This window comes from Apium graveolens, chromosome 10 (assembly GCF_009905375.1).
Source record: "Apium graveolens cultivar Ventura chromosome 10, ASM990537v1, whole genome shotgun sequence".
Lineage (NCBI taxonomy): Eukaryota > Viridiplantae > Streptophyta > Magnoliopsida > Apiales > Apiaceae > Apium > Apium graveolens.
The window spans coordinates 99,519,066-99,537,650 of NC_133656.1; the positions used below are offsets into that span (position 1 = coordinate 99,519,066).

Consider the following 18,585-nt stretch of genomic DNA (forward strand, 5'->3'; position numbering starts at 1 on the left):
CATTTGTTCTTTGAAAAGTTATTTTACATGTATAGTTAGAGAATGTATTTCGTGTCTCTATATAAATAAAGTGTTATTCGAGGAGTGCGATGAGATAGTCTAGTGATAGTCTTGTGGCATGAACATATTCTTTGGCTCAGAGCTACAATTTATGGTGTAATAGTCATTATGTTAAAACTGGGAACCTCATTTCCTTTTCCAAGGCCAGCTAGAGAAGAGATTTCGGCATTTGGTGAGTTCAGGTTAAAAAAATGTCACTTGGAACTAAATCAGCTATCATTTGATTCCTGACAAAATAAAATTTTTGTGGTGAGTGCAGGTGAATGGGGGCATGTAGATGTGGAAGAGGTTGTGAAGCAAGGGAACATCTTGGGATTGCCCCCAAATATGTCAATGCACATACAATTAATGGCAAACTAGGGCCTCTCTTTCCTTGTTACGAGAAACGTTAGTAGGATATGTTAATTAAGTGACACTGCTAAATGAGGAATTTCCGAAGTCACATGTTAATCAGTTTCATGTTTGCAGACACCCCTGTCATACAGGTTGAAAAGGGAAGACATATCTTTTAAGAATCATAAATACAACCCTCAATGACGAGCTTTTTCTTTTTTGCAATTGCTGGTTTACAATTTGACAGTAGTTGAGATTGATGCAGTCTACACCAAACCTTTCACAACTTCTGCTATACTAATTGCACCTGGTCAGACCACAAACGTGTTAGTCCATGCAAACCAAATGTCAGGTCGATACTACATGGCTGTTAGGCCTTTTATAGATGTCCCATTACCAATCTATTCTATATATTAATTCTTAATTTCAGAAGTTTTATTTGATAAAAAAGAAAAAGAAAAGACGAGTCTTGCTGCTTGTTGTGGTTGCTTCTGGAGAAAGATCGAAGGGTCGCCAAAATCATCTTCATGCATCGCCTTCACCAACTTCTGATATCCTGCACAATACTAACCGACCGAAAATAATATAGTGTGGATCTGTATTGATCCAAGTGTCACTATGATGACTGTTGAGGAAAGTCTGATGTTACATATAACGACGTAGGTGGATGCAATGAACAGATTGAGAAAATTCGAAAGGTTTGTAATAATATCTTTTTTAATGTGAAAATTGATATCAGTTACATATTTGCATTCATGTAAGTTTTAGTTATCAATGTTGTTTTTTACTTATTGGTGTTACCTGTTCAATTTTAGGTTGTTGAGTTACCTATGCTTCACCCTGAGATGTTTGTCAAGCTTGGAATTGACCCTCCAAGGGGAGTTCTCTGTTATGGTCCTCCTGGAACGGGTAAAACACTTCTAGCTAGGGCTGTAGCCAATAGAACTGATGCGTGCTTTATTCATGTGATTGGAAGTGAGCTTGTTCAGAAGTATGTTGGTGAGGGTGCTCGCATAATTCGCGAGTTGCTTCAGGTTACAAGATGTCAAGATGTTTAGTGTCCAAAATCCCTCGTACATGTTATTTAGAATACAACTAACACATTTTCTTTTTGGCAGATGGCACGATCAAAGAAGGCTTGCATAGTGTTTTTTGATGAGATAGATGCAATTGGAGGTGCACGATTTGACGATGGTGTGGGGGGAGATAATAAGGTTCAGCGCACAATGCTTGAGATCATAAATCAGCTTGATGGATTTGACGCTCGAGGAAATATTAAAGTTCTGATGATGACAAACAACAAACAGGTTAAGATCGCATCTCTTGTATATAGCCGATGAATTGTACTCGCAAGGTTGGAACCCAGGCATTTTTTTCCACTGGGTTAGTCTTTACTAGAGCTAAAAAAAATAAAATTGCCAAAACAATAAGAGACCAAATTTGTCACTAATGTCTTCCACATCAAACTCATTACATTAACATTTGTTGTGTTTGGATTTTCACTTTTAGTCACTCTCACGATAAATTAAAATGTACAGGGGCTAGTTAATTTTAGGTTATTGCTTGAGATTTCAGGCTGTAAAGATTGATAAATAAAAAGGAATTGAATAGAAGTAGAATGTATAAAATATAGAATATAGACACAAATAGAATAATTAGTAGAATGAATCAAATGTAAAAATAATCAAAGAAATAGATTAAGAAAAATAGAAGCAGTTTATCTCAGCGTAATGATTTAGGTTTTTGCCATTGTAATGTGTAGTTAGGATGCCGATTACCTATTTTTATGGACTCCTGAACTGGTTTATCTGTAATTGTAACTTGCCTACTGTCTAATGATTTATTTGTTCCAGGCCTGACACACTTGATCCAGCGTTGCTTCATCCTGGGAGGTTAGATCGAAAAGTTAAGTTTGGCCTACCTGATCTAGAAAGTAGGACGCAAATGTTTAAGATCCATACACGTACTATGAACTGCGAAAGGGACATTCGATTTGAATTCTTAGCTCGTCTTTGTCCAAATTCGACAGGTATGGCTTCTTCCTATAAGCTTTTCCTTGCTATCTTTTAGTTTCTTCTGGAAATTTGACTAATTTGCAAAGAACTGATATACTACATAAATTGAACAAAAAGTAGTGGGGTTTTTTGGTATTAGCAGGCTTTTCAAAAATTAGATCTATTTATGATTACACGTTTATAAACTATAAGATACTGTACAGAGACATTGTGACCAAGCTTCTATATATTGAATAAAATTACAATGGACCCTTCTAAAGATGGACATGGCATTTAGTGGCATGTTTAAATATATCACATTCCGGAGATGCAAAAACAAACTCATTGTCCAAGAACAAGCTTGTATATGTATACCCAAAAAAAAAAATCTGCAAGAGAGGGAGCCTTTTTAAGATAAACCTGACTTTTACCCAAAGAGAAACCAAGAGTTAGAATACAAGTATGAAATGGTTGGCTTGCATTGTTTGTTGCTGTGATGGAGATGAGAGATTACTTGTTGCTGGGTACATGCCTAATGACACTCTTGCTATGCATCTGTTTCACCGTATGTATTTGATTAGTAGCTCTCGAAAGATTATTTTTGCATAAATGGCTTTGTTAATTCTCTTCATATATCAAGTTAAGCATGTTTCGATGTGCCTTTACCTATCAAATGTTTGGTTTAGAAAATATGCAAATGTACCATGCATTTGGTGGAAACTCTCTCTTTGCGCATTTTTATTGGACAATGTAATAAGCAGGTCCAGCTGTTTCAAAAAAAAATTAATAAGCAGGTTCTATATTATGTTGTGTTTGATTGGAGTGAATGGACTTGCATGGATAAAATCGAAGGAAACTAATGAAGATCGGGGGGAAGATTTGGAAAAAAATGGGGGAGTGCAAATTTGTTATGATAAGAATTGTGAAGGAAATGGGAGGAATGGAACTTACCTTCTCAAATTAGGGTGCTTGAATTTTGGTGTAGGTTGTTATGAATGAAATGGAAGACGGAATGAAAATTTTGAATATTTACCCATTTTATACTTCAAATCTCATTCCATTCCCTCCCATTTTATTCATCTTAACCAAACACAATTACACAACATTAAACTATAAATTAGTCCATTGTTTTATAAAGTATAATTTATTAACTTGCAATGCAAGGACAGATTGTAAGAATTTGTTCTATATATGAATACTTTGTAGGCTCAATCCAATATGCTCTTATTACCAAATTTTAAATTACATAATTAATTATGTGGAGTGGACTAGACAGTAGACACGATTTGGAAATCAGTGAATTTTCGTACTTGTAGTGTCATATTTCAGTCGAGCTATTTTGTACCATCTTCTACTTCCACACATGGTCCTCTCTAATTGAAACTTTTTCCTTCAAATTGTTTGATGAAGTTTATTCTAATGACAGAGGAAAATCAAACCATTAAATGCGTCATGCGCTTAAGGGTTGCATTTTATATTGCGGAAGCCTTAGATTATTGTTGCAATGAAGGTCATTCACTCTATCATGACTTGAATGCTTATAGGGTTCTTTTTGACCAGGTTTGTTTGGTTGTCTACATCTCAAAGCATCAAGTTTTAGTATTAACATTTGGGCATCTTCACAGTTTAATCTTCTACTTCCTGCTTTTTATTTAATAACGGCTAATAGTTTTGAGTATCTTTTAGGAAGGAGATCCTCGACTCTCATGTTTTAGTCTGATGAGAAATAGTAGGGATGGGAAAAGCTATAGCACAAACTTAGCATACACACCTCCAGAGTACTTGAGAAACGGTGAATACTTCTCTGTGATAAGCACTAAAACTAATCTTTTTAGTTTTTGGTTCTAGTCACTTGAAAAAGGAAACTAGGAGGTAAATAGATGTTCAACTTTCTTGAACGATATTCCATCTAACATCTATGCATTTTTCCATTCAACTATAAATATGCATTGGAGTGGTGTTTTCTAGATTTGGTTCTCTACTTTAGTTTTAGAACCGATTCGTAGTGTCATAATATAGAAATGACTATATGTATTTTAGCATTAGCTTTGGTCATGCTGTAATATATTTTTTTTCAAATATACTTTCTTTGTAGGAAGAGTCACACCGGAAAGTGTCATATTCAGCTCCGGAACCATTCTCTTGGATCTGTTAAGTGGAAAGCACATCCCTCCAAATCATGTAAGCTGTTACTTAAATGTCTATTCAGGTGAAAGTATATTTTTTGTTTATAAGCTGAGATTTTTTTTCAGATTTTGTTGATTTATAGTTCTCAGCCTGATGAGGCACTAGCTCTATGCTAGTCTTAGTGTCTTGTTGATAGTTGTATTGATACCACTGGTCCATCATATAGTTGGATATATGTAATATACGAAAACACTTGTACATGTGTGTTCCTGTGCATGTTGTGTGTGTGGTCACACACGTGTGCACATGCACACATAAACACATATTTAAAAGATTTTTTCCTCGCAAGTTTCAAAATATTTGGATTAGGTTAGCCTATGGTGCAATTGTAAATGATGAATGGTGATAGTTCGAAATTATGAATAGCTTTAAACTGTTTCTGAAGTAAAAATATTCTTCTTATCGATTCACATTTGGAAGGAAAGTTTTCAATAGAGGAAGCTACAATAGTAGTTGATATTGCCTCTAAATGTTTGCAATATGAACCTAAGGATCGGCCTACTGCAAAGGACCTATTGGCAACACTTCTGCCTCTGCAAACGGGAGTGGATGTAAGAAACTTCTGTTTTTTGGCAGAATCCTTACATATTTTCTGAATTTTTAATTATATATATTATCATCCGCAATTAGTTGATGATATCCCATTAAACCAGTATAAATATCTTCAAGCAAAGTGACATTGTTAAAAACTTAGCAAACAAATTTTGTCATTGCTCAAATATGTATCGAGTTAAACTTAAATAACGATTACTGAAAGCTCAAGAGGGTCTATATAGCCTTATGGGAAAATGGATACAAACTTTATCTCACCGTCAACTCAATTAATTTTGATAGGAGATCTACAATATATATGGGCAGTTCTAAAATACCTAAAGCTAGGCTGCAAATGAACAGAAAAGTAAATAATTAGTGTTTTGATGGTTAATGTACTGCCATGCTTTGTTGTTGAATTTCAAGAGTTTTTTTTCTGATGTAAGTCATCTGGAGAGGTTGATAAGAAAGTTAACTGCTTCTTGCATGAATTCATTTATAATTTTTTTTATCGGGAATGCTCTTCCGAGTGCAGCAACACAATTCCTTTCCTGTGCCTTTCCTTTATATCAAAATTTAGAATGTAGCAAATCTGCTTGACGGATCTGACGCTTGAGGAAATATTAAAGTTCTGATGACGACAAACATGTTAAGATCGCATCTCTTGTATATAGCCGATGAATTGTACTCGCGAGGTTGGACCTCAGGCATTATTTTCCACTGGGTTGGTCTTTACTAGAGCTAAAACAAATAAAATTTGCAAAACAATAACAGAACAAATTTATCACTAATGTCTTCCACATCAAACTCATTACATTAACATCCGTTGTGTTTGGATTTTCACTTTTAGTCACTCTCACGATAAATTAAAATCTACAGGGGCTAGTTAATTTTAGGTTACTGCTTGAGTTCAGGCTGTAAAGATTGATAAATAAAAAGGAATTGAATAGAAGTAGAATGTATAAAATATAGAATATAGACACAAATAGAATAATTAGTAGAATGAATCAAATGTAAAAATAATCAAAGAAATAGATTAAGAGAAATAGAAACAGTTTATATCAGCGTTGGATTTTCACTTTTAGTCACTAATGTCTTCCACATCAAACTCATTACATCAACATCCGTTGTGTTTGGATTTTCACTTTTACTCACTCTCTAGATAAATTAAAATGTACAGGGGCTAGTTAATTTTAGGTTACTGCTTGAGTTCAGGCTGTAAAGATTGATAAATAAAAAGGAATTGAATAGAAGTAGAATGTATAAAATATAAAATATAGACACAAATAGAATAATTAGTAGAATGAATCAAATGTAAAAATAATCAAAGAAATAGATTAAGAAAAATAGAAACAGTTTATATCAGCATAATGATTTAGGTTTTTGCCATTGTAATGTGTAGTTAGGATGCCGATTACCTATTTTTCTGGACTCCTGAACTTGTTTATCTGTAATTATAACTTGCCAACTGTCTAATGATTTGTTTGTTCCAGGCCTGACGCACTTGATCCAGCGTTGCTTCGTCCTGGGAGGTTAGATCGTGAAGTTGAGTTTGGCCTACCTGATCTAGAAAGTAGGACGCAAATGTTTAAGATCCATACACGTACTATGAACTGCGAAAGGGACATTCGATTTGAATTCTTAGCTCGTCTTTGTCCAAATTCGACAGGTATGACTTCTTTCTATATGCTTTTCCTTGCTATGTTTTAATTTCTTCTGGAAATTTGACTAATTTGCAAAGAACTGATGTTCTACATAAATTAAACAAAAAGTAGTGGGTTTTTTGGTATTAGCAGGCTTTTCAAAAATTAGATCTATCTATGATTACACGTTTATAAACTATAAGATACAGTACAGAGACATTGTGACCAAGCTTCTATATATTGAATAAAATTACAAATGACGGACCCCTCTAAAGATGGACATGGCATTTAGTGGCATGTCTAAATATAGCACATTCCGGAGATGCAAAAACAAAGTCATTGTCCAAGAACAAGCTTGTATATGTATACCCAAAAAAAAAATCTGCAAGAGAGGGGGCCCTTTTTAAGATAAACCAGACTTTTACCTAAAGAGAAACCAAGAGTTAGAACACAAGTATGAAAAGGTTGGCTTGCATTGTTTGTATTGAATAAATAACCAAAACTAGAGGATAAACGTTGAACCAAATTATACTCCATTCCGGTTATTATAGTATATATGTATATATACATATATGTATATATATTCTTACTCTTTTCTCAAGTTTTAAATTTTAGTCATCATAAAAATAATCTCTCTTTTCAAATTTTCACTGAGCATAATCAAAATTCACATATATTGTTTTCTCGAATTAAATTAAGCACATTATTTTTTTTCCGAATTATCACAAAAATAACTTACATTTTAAATTCGTGTCATCAAAAAATTCAGAATCAGCAACCCATCACCGGAGTCTACCGTTTTCCAGTGGAGAAACGATGGTTCCGGCTACCGGAGTCCCACCCTTTTCAAAGTTTTCATTTTTAGACCTTAAAGCTGCTCCTAAGAATTTTAGCTCTGAGTTTATAGTATCTGAGAGTGGTGAAAAATCCCCTAATCTAGCTTATAAAGGTCAACTTCAAGATAGCCATTGGATTACTGTTAAGAAATTCTCTAAAGTGGTTTGGCCTGATCCTAAGCAATTTGCCGTATGTAATATTTATAAGTTAGTGAATTGTGATTTTTTTGTGAATTGTGTTTGATGGTATGATTGGATTGATTGTGTGTTTAGGAGGAGGCACAGGTAATGGAAAGTTGCAGTTTTGGAGGCTTGCTAATTTGATTGGTTATTGCTGTGATGGAGATGAGAGATTACTTGTTGCTGGGTACATGCCTAATGACACTCTTGCTATACATTTGTTTCACTGTATGTATTTGGTTAGTAGCTCTCGAAATATTATTTTTGCATAAATGGCTTTGTTAATTCTCTTCATATATCAAGTTAAGCATATTTCTGTGTGCCTTTACCTATCAAATGTTTGGTTTAGAAAATATGCAAATGTACCATGCATTTGGTGGAAACTCTCTCTTTGCACATTTTTATTGGACAATGTAATAAGCAGGTCCAGCTGGTTCAAAATTTTTTTAATAAGCAGGTTCTATATTATGCTGTGTTTGATTGGGGTGAATGGACTGGAATGGATAAAATCGAAGGAAACTAATGAAGATCGGGGGGAAGATTTGGAAAAAAATGGGGGAGTGCAAATTTGTTATGATAAGAATTGTGAAGGAAATGGGAGGAATGGAACTTACCTTCTCAAATTAGGGTGCTTGAATTTTAGTGTAGGTGGTTATGAATGAAATGGAAGACGGAATGAAAATTTTGAATATTTACCCATTTTATACTTCAAATCTCATTCCATTCCCTCCCATTTTATACATCTTAACCAAACACAATTACACAACATTAAACTGTAAATTAGTCCATTGTTTTATAAAGTATAATTTATTAACTTGCAAGGGCAGATCGTAAGAGTTTGTTCTATATATAAATACTTTGTAGGCTCAATCCAATATTCTCTTATTACCAAATTTTAAATTACATAGTTAATTTATGTGGAGTGAACTAGACAGTAGACATGATTTGGAAATCAGTGAATTTTCTTACTTTTGGTGTCATATATTTCAGTCGAGCTTTTTAGTACCATCTTCTACTTTCACACATGGTCCTCTCTAATTGAAACTTTTTCCTTCGAATTGTTTGACGAAGTTTATTCTATTGACATGGGAAAATCAAACCATTAAATGGGCCATGCGCTTAAGGGTTGCATTTTATATTGCTGAAGCCTTAGATTATTGTCGCAATGAAGGTCATTCACTCTAGCATGACTTGAATGCTTATAGGGTTCTTTTTGATCAGGTTTGTTTGGTTGCCTACATCTCAAAGCATCAAGTTTTAGTATTAACATATGCACATTTTAATCTTCTACTTCCTCCTTTTTATTTAATAACGGCTAATAGTTTTGCGTATCTTTTGAGGATGGAGATCCTCGACTCTCATGTTTTAGTCTGATGAGAAATAGTAGGGATGGGAAAAGCTATAGCGCACAAACATAGCATACACACCTCCAGAGTACTTGAGAAACGGTGAATACTTCTCTGTGATAAGCACTAAAACTAATATTTTTAGTTTTTGGTTCTAGTCACTTAAAAAAGGAAATTAGGAGGTAAATAGATGTTCGACTTTCTTAAATGATATTCCATCTAACATCTATGCATTTTTCCATTCAACTATAAATATGCATTGGAGTGGTGTTTTCTAGATTTGGTTCTCTACTTTAACTGCAGAACCGATTCGTATTGTCATAATATAGAAATGACTATATGTATTTTAGCATTAGCTTTGGTCATGCTGTAATATATTTTTTTTCAAATATACTTTTTTTGTAGGAAGAGTCACACCGGAAAGTGTCATATTCAGCTTCAGAACCATTCTTTTGGATCTTTTAAGTGGAAAGCACATCCCTCCAAATCATGTAAGCCGTTACTTAAATGTCTATTCAGGTGAAAGTATATTTTTTGTTTATTAGCTGAGATCTTTTTTCAGATTTTGTTGATTTATAGTTTTCAGCCTGATGAGGCAGTAGCTCTATGCTAGTGTTAGTGTCTTGTTGATAGTTGTATTGATACCACTGGTCCATCATATAGTTGGATATATGTAATATACGGAAACACTTGTACATGTGTGTTCCTCTGCATGTTATGTGTGTGGTCACACACGTGTGCACAGGCACACATTCGCATGCACATACAAACACATATTTAAAATCTGAAAGATTTTTTGCTCGCAAGTTTCAAAATATTTAGATTAGGTTTGCCTATGGTGCAATTGTAAATGATGAATGGTGATAGTTCGAAATTATGAATAGCTTTAAACTATTTCTGATTTTGATAAATAAGCTATTTACATGCAGGCCCTTGATATGATACGAAGTAAAAATATTCTTCTTCTTATCGATTCACATTTGGAAGGGAAGTTTTCAATGGAGGAAGCTACAATAGTAGTTGATATTGCCTCTTAATGTTTGCAATATGAACCTAAGGATCGGCCTACTGCAAAGGACCTATTGGCAACACTTCTGCCTCTGCAAACGGGAGTGGATGTAAGAAACTTCTGTGTTTTGGCAGAATCCTTACATGTGTTCTGAATTTTTAATTATATATATTATCGTCCGTAATTAGTTGATGATGTCCCATTAAACCAGTATAAATATTTTCAAGCAAAGCGACATTGTGAAAAACTTAGCAAACAAATTTTGTCATTGCTCAAATATGTATCGAGTTAACTTAAATAAAGATTACTGAAAGCTCAATAGGGTCTATATAGCCTTATGGGAAAGGGATACAAACTTTATCTTACCGTCAACTCAATTAATTTTGATAGGAGATCTACAATATATATGGGCAGTTCTAATAAACCTAAAGCTAAGCTGCAAATGAACAGAAAAGTAAATAATTAGTGTTTTGATGGTTAATGTACGGCCATGCTTTGTTGTTGAATTTCGAGAGTTGTTTTCTGATTTAAGTCATCTGGAGAGGTTGATAAGAAAGTTAAGTGCTTCTTGCATGAACTCATTTATATTTTTTTTTATCGGGAATGCTCTTCCGAGTGCAGCAACACAATTCATTTCCTGTGCCTTTCCTTTATATCAAAATTTAGAATGTAGCAAATCAGCTTGATGAATTTGACGCTCGAGGAAATATTAAAGTTCTGATGACGACAAACAGGTTAAGATCGCATCTCTTGTATATAGCCGATGAATTGTACTCGCAAGGTTGGACCCCAGGCATTATTTTCCACTGGGTTGGTCTTTACTAGAGCTAAAAAAAATAAAATTTCCAAAACAATAAGAGACCAAATTTTTCACTAATGTCTTCCACATCAAACTCATTACATTAACATCCGTTGTGTTTGGATTTTCATTTTTAGTCACTCTCGCGATAAACTAGAATGTACAGGAGCTAGTTAATTTTAGGATACTGCTTCAGTTTTCAGGCTGCAAAGATTGATAAATAAAAAGGAATTGAATTGAAGTAGAATGTATAAAATATAGAATATAGACACAAATAGAATAATTAGTAGAATGAATCAAATGTAAAAATAATCAAAGAAATAGATTAAGAAAAATAGTAATAGTTTATCTCAGCCTAATGATTTAGGTTTTTGCCATTGTAATGTCTAGTTAGGATGTCGATTACCTATTTTTCTGGACTCCTAAACTGGTTTATCTGTAATATTAACTTGCCAACTGTCTAATGATTTGTTTGTTCCAGGCCTGACACACTTGATCCAGCGTTGCTTTGTCCTGGGAGGTTAGATCGTAATGTTGAGTTTGGATCTAGAAAGTAGGACGCAAATGTTTAAGATCCATACACGTACTATGAACTGTGAAAGGGACATTCGATTTGAATTCTTAGCTTGTCTTTGTCCAAATTCGACAGGTATGACTTCGTCCTATATGCTTTTCCTTGCTATGTTTTAATTTCTTCTGGAAATTTGACCAATTTGCAAAGAACTGATGTACTACATAAATTAAACAAAAAGTAGTGGTTCTTTTTTGGTATTAGCAGGCTTTTCAAAAATTAGATCTATCTATGATTACACGTTTATAAACTATAAGATACAGTACAGAGACATTGTGACCAAGCTTCTATATATTGAATAAAATTACAAATGACGGACCCCTCTAAAGATGGACATGGCATTTAGTGGCATGTCTAATTATAGCACATTCCGGAGATGCAAAAACAAAGTCATTGTCCAAGAACAAGCTTGTATATGTATACCCAAAAAAAATTCTGCAGGAGAGGGAGCCTTTCTAAGATAAACCTGACTTTTACCCGAAGAGAAACCAAGAGTTAGAACACAAGTATGAAAGGGTTGGCTTGCATTGTTTATATTGAATGAATGATTGTTATCAAGTCTTCTTGCAGAAGGTAGGAATATCTTCTTTTTTTCACATGTAATTTGTCATGTGAATAATAAACGTTTTTGTTCAGGAGCGGATATAAGAAGTGTATGCACAAAGGCTGGTATGTATGCTATTCGAGCAAGAAGGAAAACTGTAACAGAAATGAATTTCCTTGATGCTGTGAACAAAGTCATCAAGGGGTATCATAAGTTTAGTGCCACCCCCAAGTATATGGTGTACAGTTGAGTGATTACTTTGTGCGAAGAGGAGCTTTCTTCTTGGGGGGAGGATAAGTGTGGAAGATTATTAATCTCTCTTTCGCCTCGCACCTCACACATGTGCTCCGGACACTTTTAATTTATATCTTATTTTCTCCCAATTTAGTTCGTGGGAAATGATCATGTTATGTTGTGATGCAAGTTTAAACTTAATCTACTTAATGCAGGTGAAATATTCCTTTTGGATGCTTCTACGAATTTAGTTTTTATCTTCATATTAACTCTTTGTGCAACATACTTGTCGGGTAATGGTGTTTTATGACAGATCAAATATTTCGTAACGATTGGATTGGTAGAGCCGGAAATGATTGGACTATTACTAATACATGTGTCTTGTATTTCAGACTCAAATCATCCGGGGCCAGACAATTCAATGGCCTGGACATTAATCACAAGATTTTTTTGTGAGACGATACATTTAATCTCCGGTGATTTAGAGTATTTTGAATAGTTTCTTAAATATATCTGAAAATCGCTCTGATGAGGACAGTTCTTGTGTTCTGTATTTGCTCGACTCCACTCTCTGAGATGTTTCCCATCTTTCTACTAGTCCGTCACCTTCAAGCATTCTTACCATTTCAGACATTTTTAGCTAGCTAGTTGCTCGTTTAACAGTTTTTTCATTAACTGTAACAGATTAACACTAAAACTGATGCTTTATGGCTACTGTATTTATTTTTGCAAAGGGTGTATTAATCTTTTTAATTATGAATATCAATTGTTATTGATTTATAAATGTTGGATCTCGTATCTTTTATATACGTATTCTTTCTATTTAAGCTGCAATTTTTTATATAAAAGTTAGGTTTTTCTTTAACCGAACAGAAAAAACTGAAGTATTTCGGTTCGGTTTGAAAAACAAGTTCGGTTCAGTTTTCAATAATATGAAAGTTCGGTTTTCAGTTATTTCGGCTGGGTTCGATTTTTAACCGAACGGACCAGGCTTGCTACTTCTTGCTACTCCTGAGGGGGAATTTTTTTTGACAAATTTCTCAGAGGCTTTGAATAAATAAAATTTACTGATATATCATTATCAGCAGCTAGAATTGCCAAAAATAAAATTTATTAGTAGCTGAGAGCTGTTGGGTTTGGATAAATTATGTTATTTTCTATTCTGGTACTTATAGTTGCCACTGTTGACAGCTTGATTTCAGATTGGTCTGTCATTTTAGTTATGTTAAATTGCATAGAGCTCTAAAGTTTTCTTATGCGTGTCACAAAAGTTCTAACATTATTTACATTATTTGAAGATTTTTTCTCATATTATTAAATTTTTATTTTGATTATAAAAATGATAAATATTGTTTTACCTCAAAAAGGAAATTATTTTTATATGATATTAAGAGAATTTTCAACAACCTCTTAATTAACTCTTAAATATATTATAAAATATCATTCTCCTATTAAGTTAATATAAATTTAAGAGTCTCACCTCTAACAATGTTGTTTATACGCGGTCTTAAGTTTATATTTTGTTCTTGTTTGGACTTATATATGACAAAAAAATTAATTGCAATTGGAGGGAATGAATATTTTATTATAAAAATAAGTTAAAAGTTTTGCAGGGGCTCTTAACTCTGAGGAGAGAGTTTTTAAAGCAACTCCAAAGACATCTCTACTCAAGCTCCTAAGCTATATTTTGAGGAGAAATCATAAAAATCAAGCTCCAAGAAACTCCTAAGTTTTCTTCAAATTTTTACTATCTTGCTCAATTTTAAGAGTCTCTCTCCTCTCCTCTTTCTATTTTTTATTAATATACTTAACTTTCTTCCAACTTTTTGATAGTATCACTTTTTTTATTTAATTAGTATGGGTACATTAACTAATTAAAAAATGATAGGAAGTAATTTAAGAGGCTAGATAGATTTATTGTTGGAGATGACAAATATTTAAAGCTCTTCAATACCTAAGAGTAAATCTTTTATTTTATTTTTGAGGAGTATGGTTAGGAGATTGTTGGAGTTGCTCTTAGTGATTACAAGAGTTGCTCAGAGTCTCTCGTAGTAACAACAACAAATTCTTTCGCGCTTCTCAAATTTCAGTTTAAGAGTTCATCTAAGAGCATCTTGAAGATATTCTAAGTTAACTATTATTTTTAAAATAAAATATTTTAGCGTACAAAGGGTTATAAAAATTTATGCGAGATGCTTAAACGTTTTCACCGTTAGGGCCTAGGGGTGTGTATTCAGTTCGGTTAACCGGAAATTGAACCGAACAAATATAAAATATATTTAGGTTCGGTTTTTGGTAGAGAAATTTCTGAAATTCGGTTACTTGGTATTTTGGTTTTTAACCGCGATTAACCGAATTTTTAATTAATTTACAAAATACTTATATTTTAATGTGATAGTACATACAGCTCCTGCAAGGTCTTACCCTGGACTCCTAACTATATAGCTCCTGGAAGGACTAGTCTTGCACACTAGCAGTCCTGAGTGGCCCAATCCCGCAAGCCCAACCTTGATAAATCCCAGCACGTGAGACACTGGTCCAAGCACATGATGGGGACAACTGTCACACATCAATCATGAAAATAATCAGGGCACGTGTCAGAGGATCCTCAGAACATTCCTCAGTCAGTCCCGCACTGACACGTGTAAAGCATCCACTCCAGCCAGGTGTCCTCCGCTCCCAGAACCAATGGCTACGATTTAAAGGTACCAACCCCAAAACCCTACCCTGGGTGAGGTTTTGGGGTTAATCACTCTCTCACACTCACATACACACACAGCCACCCTTCATTCATATCTATCTTCATCTTCTCCAAAAGCAAGTTCTTACTCTCACGCCAGAGGCGCCGCGAGACTCAAACCCCCCTTTCGGTGTTGTTTTAGGAACCCCACCACGGCTACACCTCCACAGCGGCGAAGGATCCAGGCACGGCGTCGAAGGAGCGGCCCCGCCACAAGGAGTTATCATTTGGCGCTAGAAGGAGGGGTCTCCATCCTTGGGTCTCGGTGCCCCTGGATTCACCTTCATCAGTAAGCTCTTGAAAGAGTCCATTTATTCAACTTGTAAGAACCCAAGCAACCAACCTCTTCCATAAGTATGAATGTTGTTTATTTAAGCCATATTTGGGTGTGCTCGTTATTTTAGGCCACGTTTGTGTGAGCCCTATTTTGTTTATTTAAGCCACGTTAGTGTGAGCTATTGTTAGTTTTAATCGTTTTTGCTCTAGTTTGACTATTGCATTTGTGTTCTACTACATTGTTGAGTAGTCCCAGGAGATTGTTTAAACTACTCCCAAGAAGCTATTTGTTGGTGTTTGTTGTTATTCTGGGTAGTTTTTGCAATTTTTAAAAAATAACCTTAGATCGACACTTTGTGTAGCATATTGTTGTTAGTTGTTGTTGGTATTGTTGAGAAATGGCAAGACCAGGAAAGCATACTTCTGGGAGACCATATGCTAGTACTCAGGTCTAGGAGCCGGACCATTCCCAGGCCCTTGATCCAGGAACCGAGAGAGAAACGTTCCAGGAGCAACCACTGCACACTCCCGTCGTGAAGAGAATTGCAAACACCAGGGACGCCAGAACCTTATTGAGCTCAACCAATACAAATACACCAATGTCCCGGTAGCCGAAGAGCACATGGCCAACCTTACAAGTGATGAACTAGCAAAAGCAGTCAGGCTCTACAGGCAGGAGCAAATCCGGCTCCAGGAAGAAGCCGAACTCGAGGAGGAACTGGAGGAGTCCGGGGACTCCCAACAATCTAAGAGATCTGTGTTTGACCGAACTGGAGCCAAGGGGAAGAAAAGCAAAAAAGATCAGGGCAGTAAAAAAGAAACATAAGCCGCTAAGCAGAGAAAGTTGGAAGAGGTGCGGGAGCAAATCAGGAAAGAGGAAGAAGCAAAGCTTGAGCTAAAGATCCAAAAGAGAATGCAGCTAGAAGAAGAAAAGCTACTGGCCAAATCTAGGAGCAAAAGAACCCGGAGAGACCCTATTCCGGAGCTGATCTCTGATGATGAAGAAGAAGAGAGATGGAAGGACATGAAATATATGATTTATGAATTACAGAGAAAGATGAACAGAGATTCAGGAGTAGAAATTGGAGAAACATTAACTCCTTTCAGCCACTCCTTGGAAGTCATTCCCCGGCAGCGGAACTTGAAGCATTACAACTTTGACTCCTTTGATGGTCTAGGAAACTCGGAGGAGCACCTGAACTACTTTGAGCAGATAGCGCGGATATATTACTGCAATGACTTGACGAAATCATGGTTCTTCGCTTCAGGGAGGGGCCCAGAGATGGTTCAGCAGGATCTCCTCCCGCAGCATCCATAGTTGGAAGGAATTCCGAGCCTCCTTCCTTCGAAGATTTCAGGCAAATAAAACGCACGAAATGCACATGTGTCACCTGGAGACAATCCGGCAGCATGACAACAAGTCCCTCTCTGCATACATGCGCCAGTTTCAGGAAGCAATCAACAAAGTTTCGAGCTTGGATGAGAGGGAAGCTTTGAGCATTTTCGGGAGAAACTTGGACCCAGAGCACAATGAGATATATATAGTGGAGCTAATCAATAAGGAGCCGTAAAGTCTGGCAGCAGCTTACTCCATGGCTACCAGATTCATAAAGGAAACAGATGTGCTCCAAGAAGGATGACCTGGAATGGGGGGTCCAGGAGTAAAAATACTGATGACCGACCGTAAGGGGGTTACCATCAGGATAAGAAGTTCAATCAAAGCAACCAAAACTAAGAAAGACAAACTACTCCGGTTTTCCAGAGACTTGGTCCTAAGCAGGAGTCAAACAGCGATTCAGGACCCACGAAGCAACCCCGGGAGCCAAAGCAGGAGCCGGACTGGACTCCACTCAACATGACCCGGGAGGAAATCTTGAAAGAGGTAAAAGACAAGCCTTTCTATTATCCTCCGAAACTAATGCAAACTCCTCCGGAGAGCAGGCCTTATAATAGGCAGTGTGATTATCATGAGACCTTTGGCCACAAGACCGAGAACTGCTTATCACTCAAGTACTTCATTGAGGACCAAGTGAAGAAGGGGAACATGAACAAGTACTTAGTCCGGGACAGCAACAAAAGGGGGGAAGCACAGAAGAGAGGAAAGAATGTGGTCAATGTAGTCCTAGGAGGCTCCCACTCCCCACCTCGGAGCCCGGACTTCGGCGAAGAAGTGCTCTCAATCCAGTCACTCCCAGACCTAGTGATATCCTTCAGCAGCAAGGACTATGAAGGAGTCAACCCTCATCACAATGCAGCTTTGGTTGTCACTTTAGATATCTTTGATAATGAAGTAAGAAGAATACTAATAGACAGTGGTTCCTCAGTAAATATTCTCTTCAAACACACAGTAGATCGAATGCAGTTAGGAAGCGTCCACTCGAACGAGTGCCGGGAGGACCCACTCTATGGGTTCGGCCACAACTTAGTCCCAATCCAAGGAACTTTATATCTGCCGGTCATTTTTGGAACTGCTCCTAAACAAGTGACTCATGTATCAAGTTTTATATGATAAATGCTCCTTCGTCATACAACGGAATCATTGGCAGATCAGCTCTAACCATGATGCAAGCGATAACTTCAATCTCCCATCTCAAGATCAAGTTCCCAACCCCAACAGGAGTCGGGGAAATAAAAGGAGATTATGGAGTTGCTGAAACATGCTACACCCAGGGGTTAGTCATGGCAGAAACCCACGAGGCAACAAAAGGAAGACAACAGTCCTTCGCAAGCAAAAAAGTATGAAGGAGCACAGACCCCAGACAAGGGAAGAAACGACAAAAGAAGTACAACTCGTTGAATCAAGTCCGGAGTAAGAAGGAAATATAACAAGTCCGGAAGGACTGGCAAGCAACCAAGTTATGGTAGTCGACAAAGCAAATCAGGTCCCAGACCAAGCTAGTCCTACCATGCAAGCAACCAAAGAATCTAAACAAGTAAACTTCTATCTGAAGAAGAACTCTAAAGCCCGAATTCATCAAATGGTTTCAAACAAAGAATAAGCAAAAATCGAAGCTGCAGTAGAAACAGAAAAAGTCCAGGTTGATGAGAGCAGTCCTAACAAAAAAGTGAAAATTGGGCCAGGACTCGAGGAGTCATTCAAGGAAACATTAGCATCCCTACTCCGGGAGTACAAAGATGTTTTTGCCTGGAGCCCAAGAGACATGCCAGGACTACATGAGTCCATAGCAATGCACATCTTGGATGTCAACCCCAATAGAAAACCAGTCAAACAGAAGAGAAGAAATTTTGCCCCGGATAGGCAAAAAGCCATTGACGAAGAAGTGGAGAAGCTACTCAAAGCA

The 18,585-nt window shown here is 36.2% G+C and overlaps 3 protein-coding genes and 1 pseudogene across 3 annotated transcripts; all 4 read left to right on the forward strand.

The window, feature by feature from the left end:
- The first annotated feature begins 323 nt into the window (after window positions 1-323).
- On the forward strand, window positions 324-12,924 carry LOC141690790 (26S proteasome regulatory subunit 7-like). The gene is made up of 7 exons (XM_074495561.1): window positions 324-447; window positions 641-762; window positions 1,026-1,091; window positions 1,209-1,427; window positions 1,512-1,690; window positions 6,596-6,774; window positions 12,126-12,924. Exons 1-7 carry the CDS (start codon window positions 324-326, stop codon window positions 12,281-12,283), a joined length of 1,047 nt encoding a protein of 348 aa, XP_074351662.1. The 3' UTR covers window positions 12,284-12,924.
- Window positions 2,850-5,170, forward strand: LOC141689548 (serine/threonine-protein kinase BSK1-like; annotated as a pseudogene).
- On the forward strand, window positions 7,565-12,116 carry LOC141689550 (serine/threonine-protein kinase BSK1-like). Its single transcript, XM_074493892.1, has 6 exons — window positions 7,565-7,697; window positions 7,858-8,003; window positions 9,087-9,162; window positions 9,516-9,601; window positions 10,040-10,228; window positions 11,400-12,116. Exons 1-5 carry the CDS (start codon window positions 7,565-7,567, stop codon window positions 10,145-10,147), a joined length of 549 nt encoding a protein of 182 aa, XP_074349993.1. The 3' UTR covers window positions 10,148-10,228; window positions 11,400-12,116.
- A 4,214-nt stretch (window positions 12,925-17,138) lies between the features above and the next one.
- Window positions 17,139-17,792, forward strand: LOC141690791 (uncharacterized). The gene has a single exon (XM_074495562.1). It carries the CDS (start codon window positions 17,139-17,141, stop codon window positions 17,790-17,792), a length of 654 nt encoding a protein of 217 aa, XP_074351663.1.
- Window positions 17,793-18,585: the final 793 nt, after the last annotated feature.

Excerpts from the sequence above, each read along its gene's own strand:
- LOC141690790 (XM_074495561.1), top strand. The coding sequence starts at position 324 with ATGGGGGCATGTAGATGTGGAAGAGGTTGTGAAGCAAGGGAACATCTT. Across the intron at positions 1,092-1,208 it reads AGATTGAGAAAATTCGAAAG|GTTGTTGAGTTACCTATGCT; the intron begins GTTTGTAATAAT and ends GTTCAATTTTAG. Across the intron at positions 1,428-1,511 it reads TAATTCGCGAGTTGCTTCAG|ATGGCACGATCAAAGAAGGC; the intron begins GTTACAAGATGT and ends TCTTTTTGGCAG.
- LOC141689550 (XM_074493892.1), top strand. The coding sequence starts at position 7,565 with ATGGTTCCGGCTACCGGAGTCCCACCCTTTTCAAAGTTTTCATTTTTA. Across the intron at positions 9,163-9,515 it reads AAATAGTAGGGATGGGAAAA|GAAGAGTCACACCGGAAAGT; the intron begins GCTATAGCGCAC and ends CTTTTTTTGTAG. Across the intron at positions 9,602-10,039 it reads AGCACATCCCTCCAAATCAT|GCCCTTGATATGATACGAAG; the intron begins GTAAGCCGTTAC and ends ATTTACATGCAG.
- LOC141690791 (XM_074495562.1), top strand. The coding sequence starts at position 17,139 with ATGACCCGGGAGGAAATCTTGAAAGAGGTAAAAGACAAGCCTTTCTAT.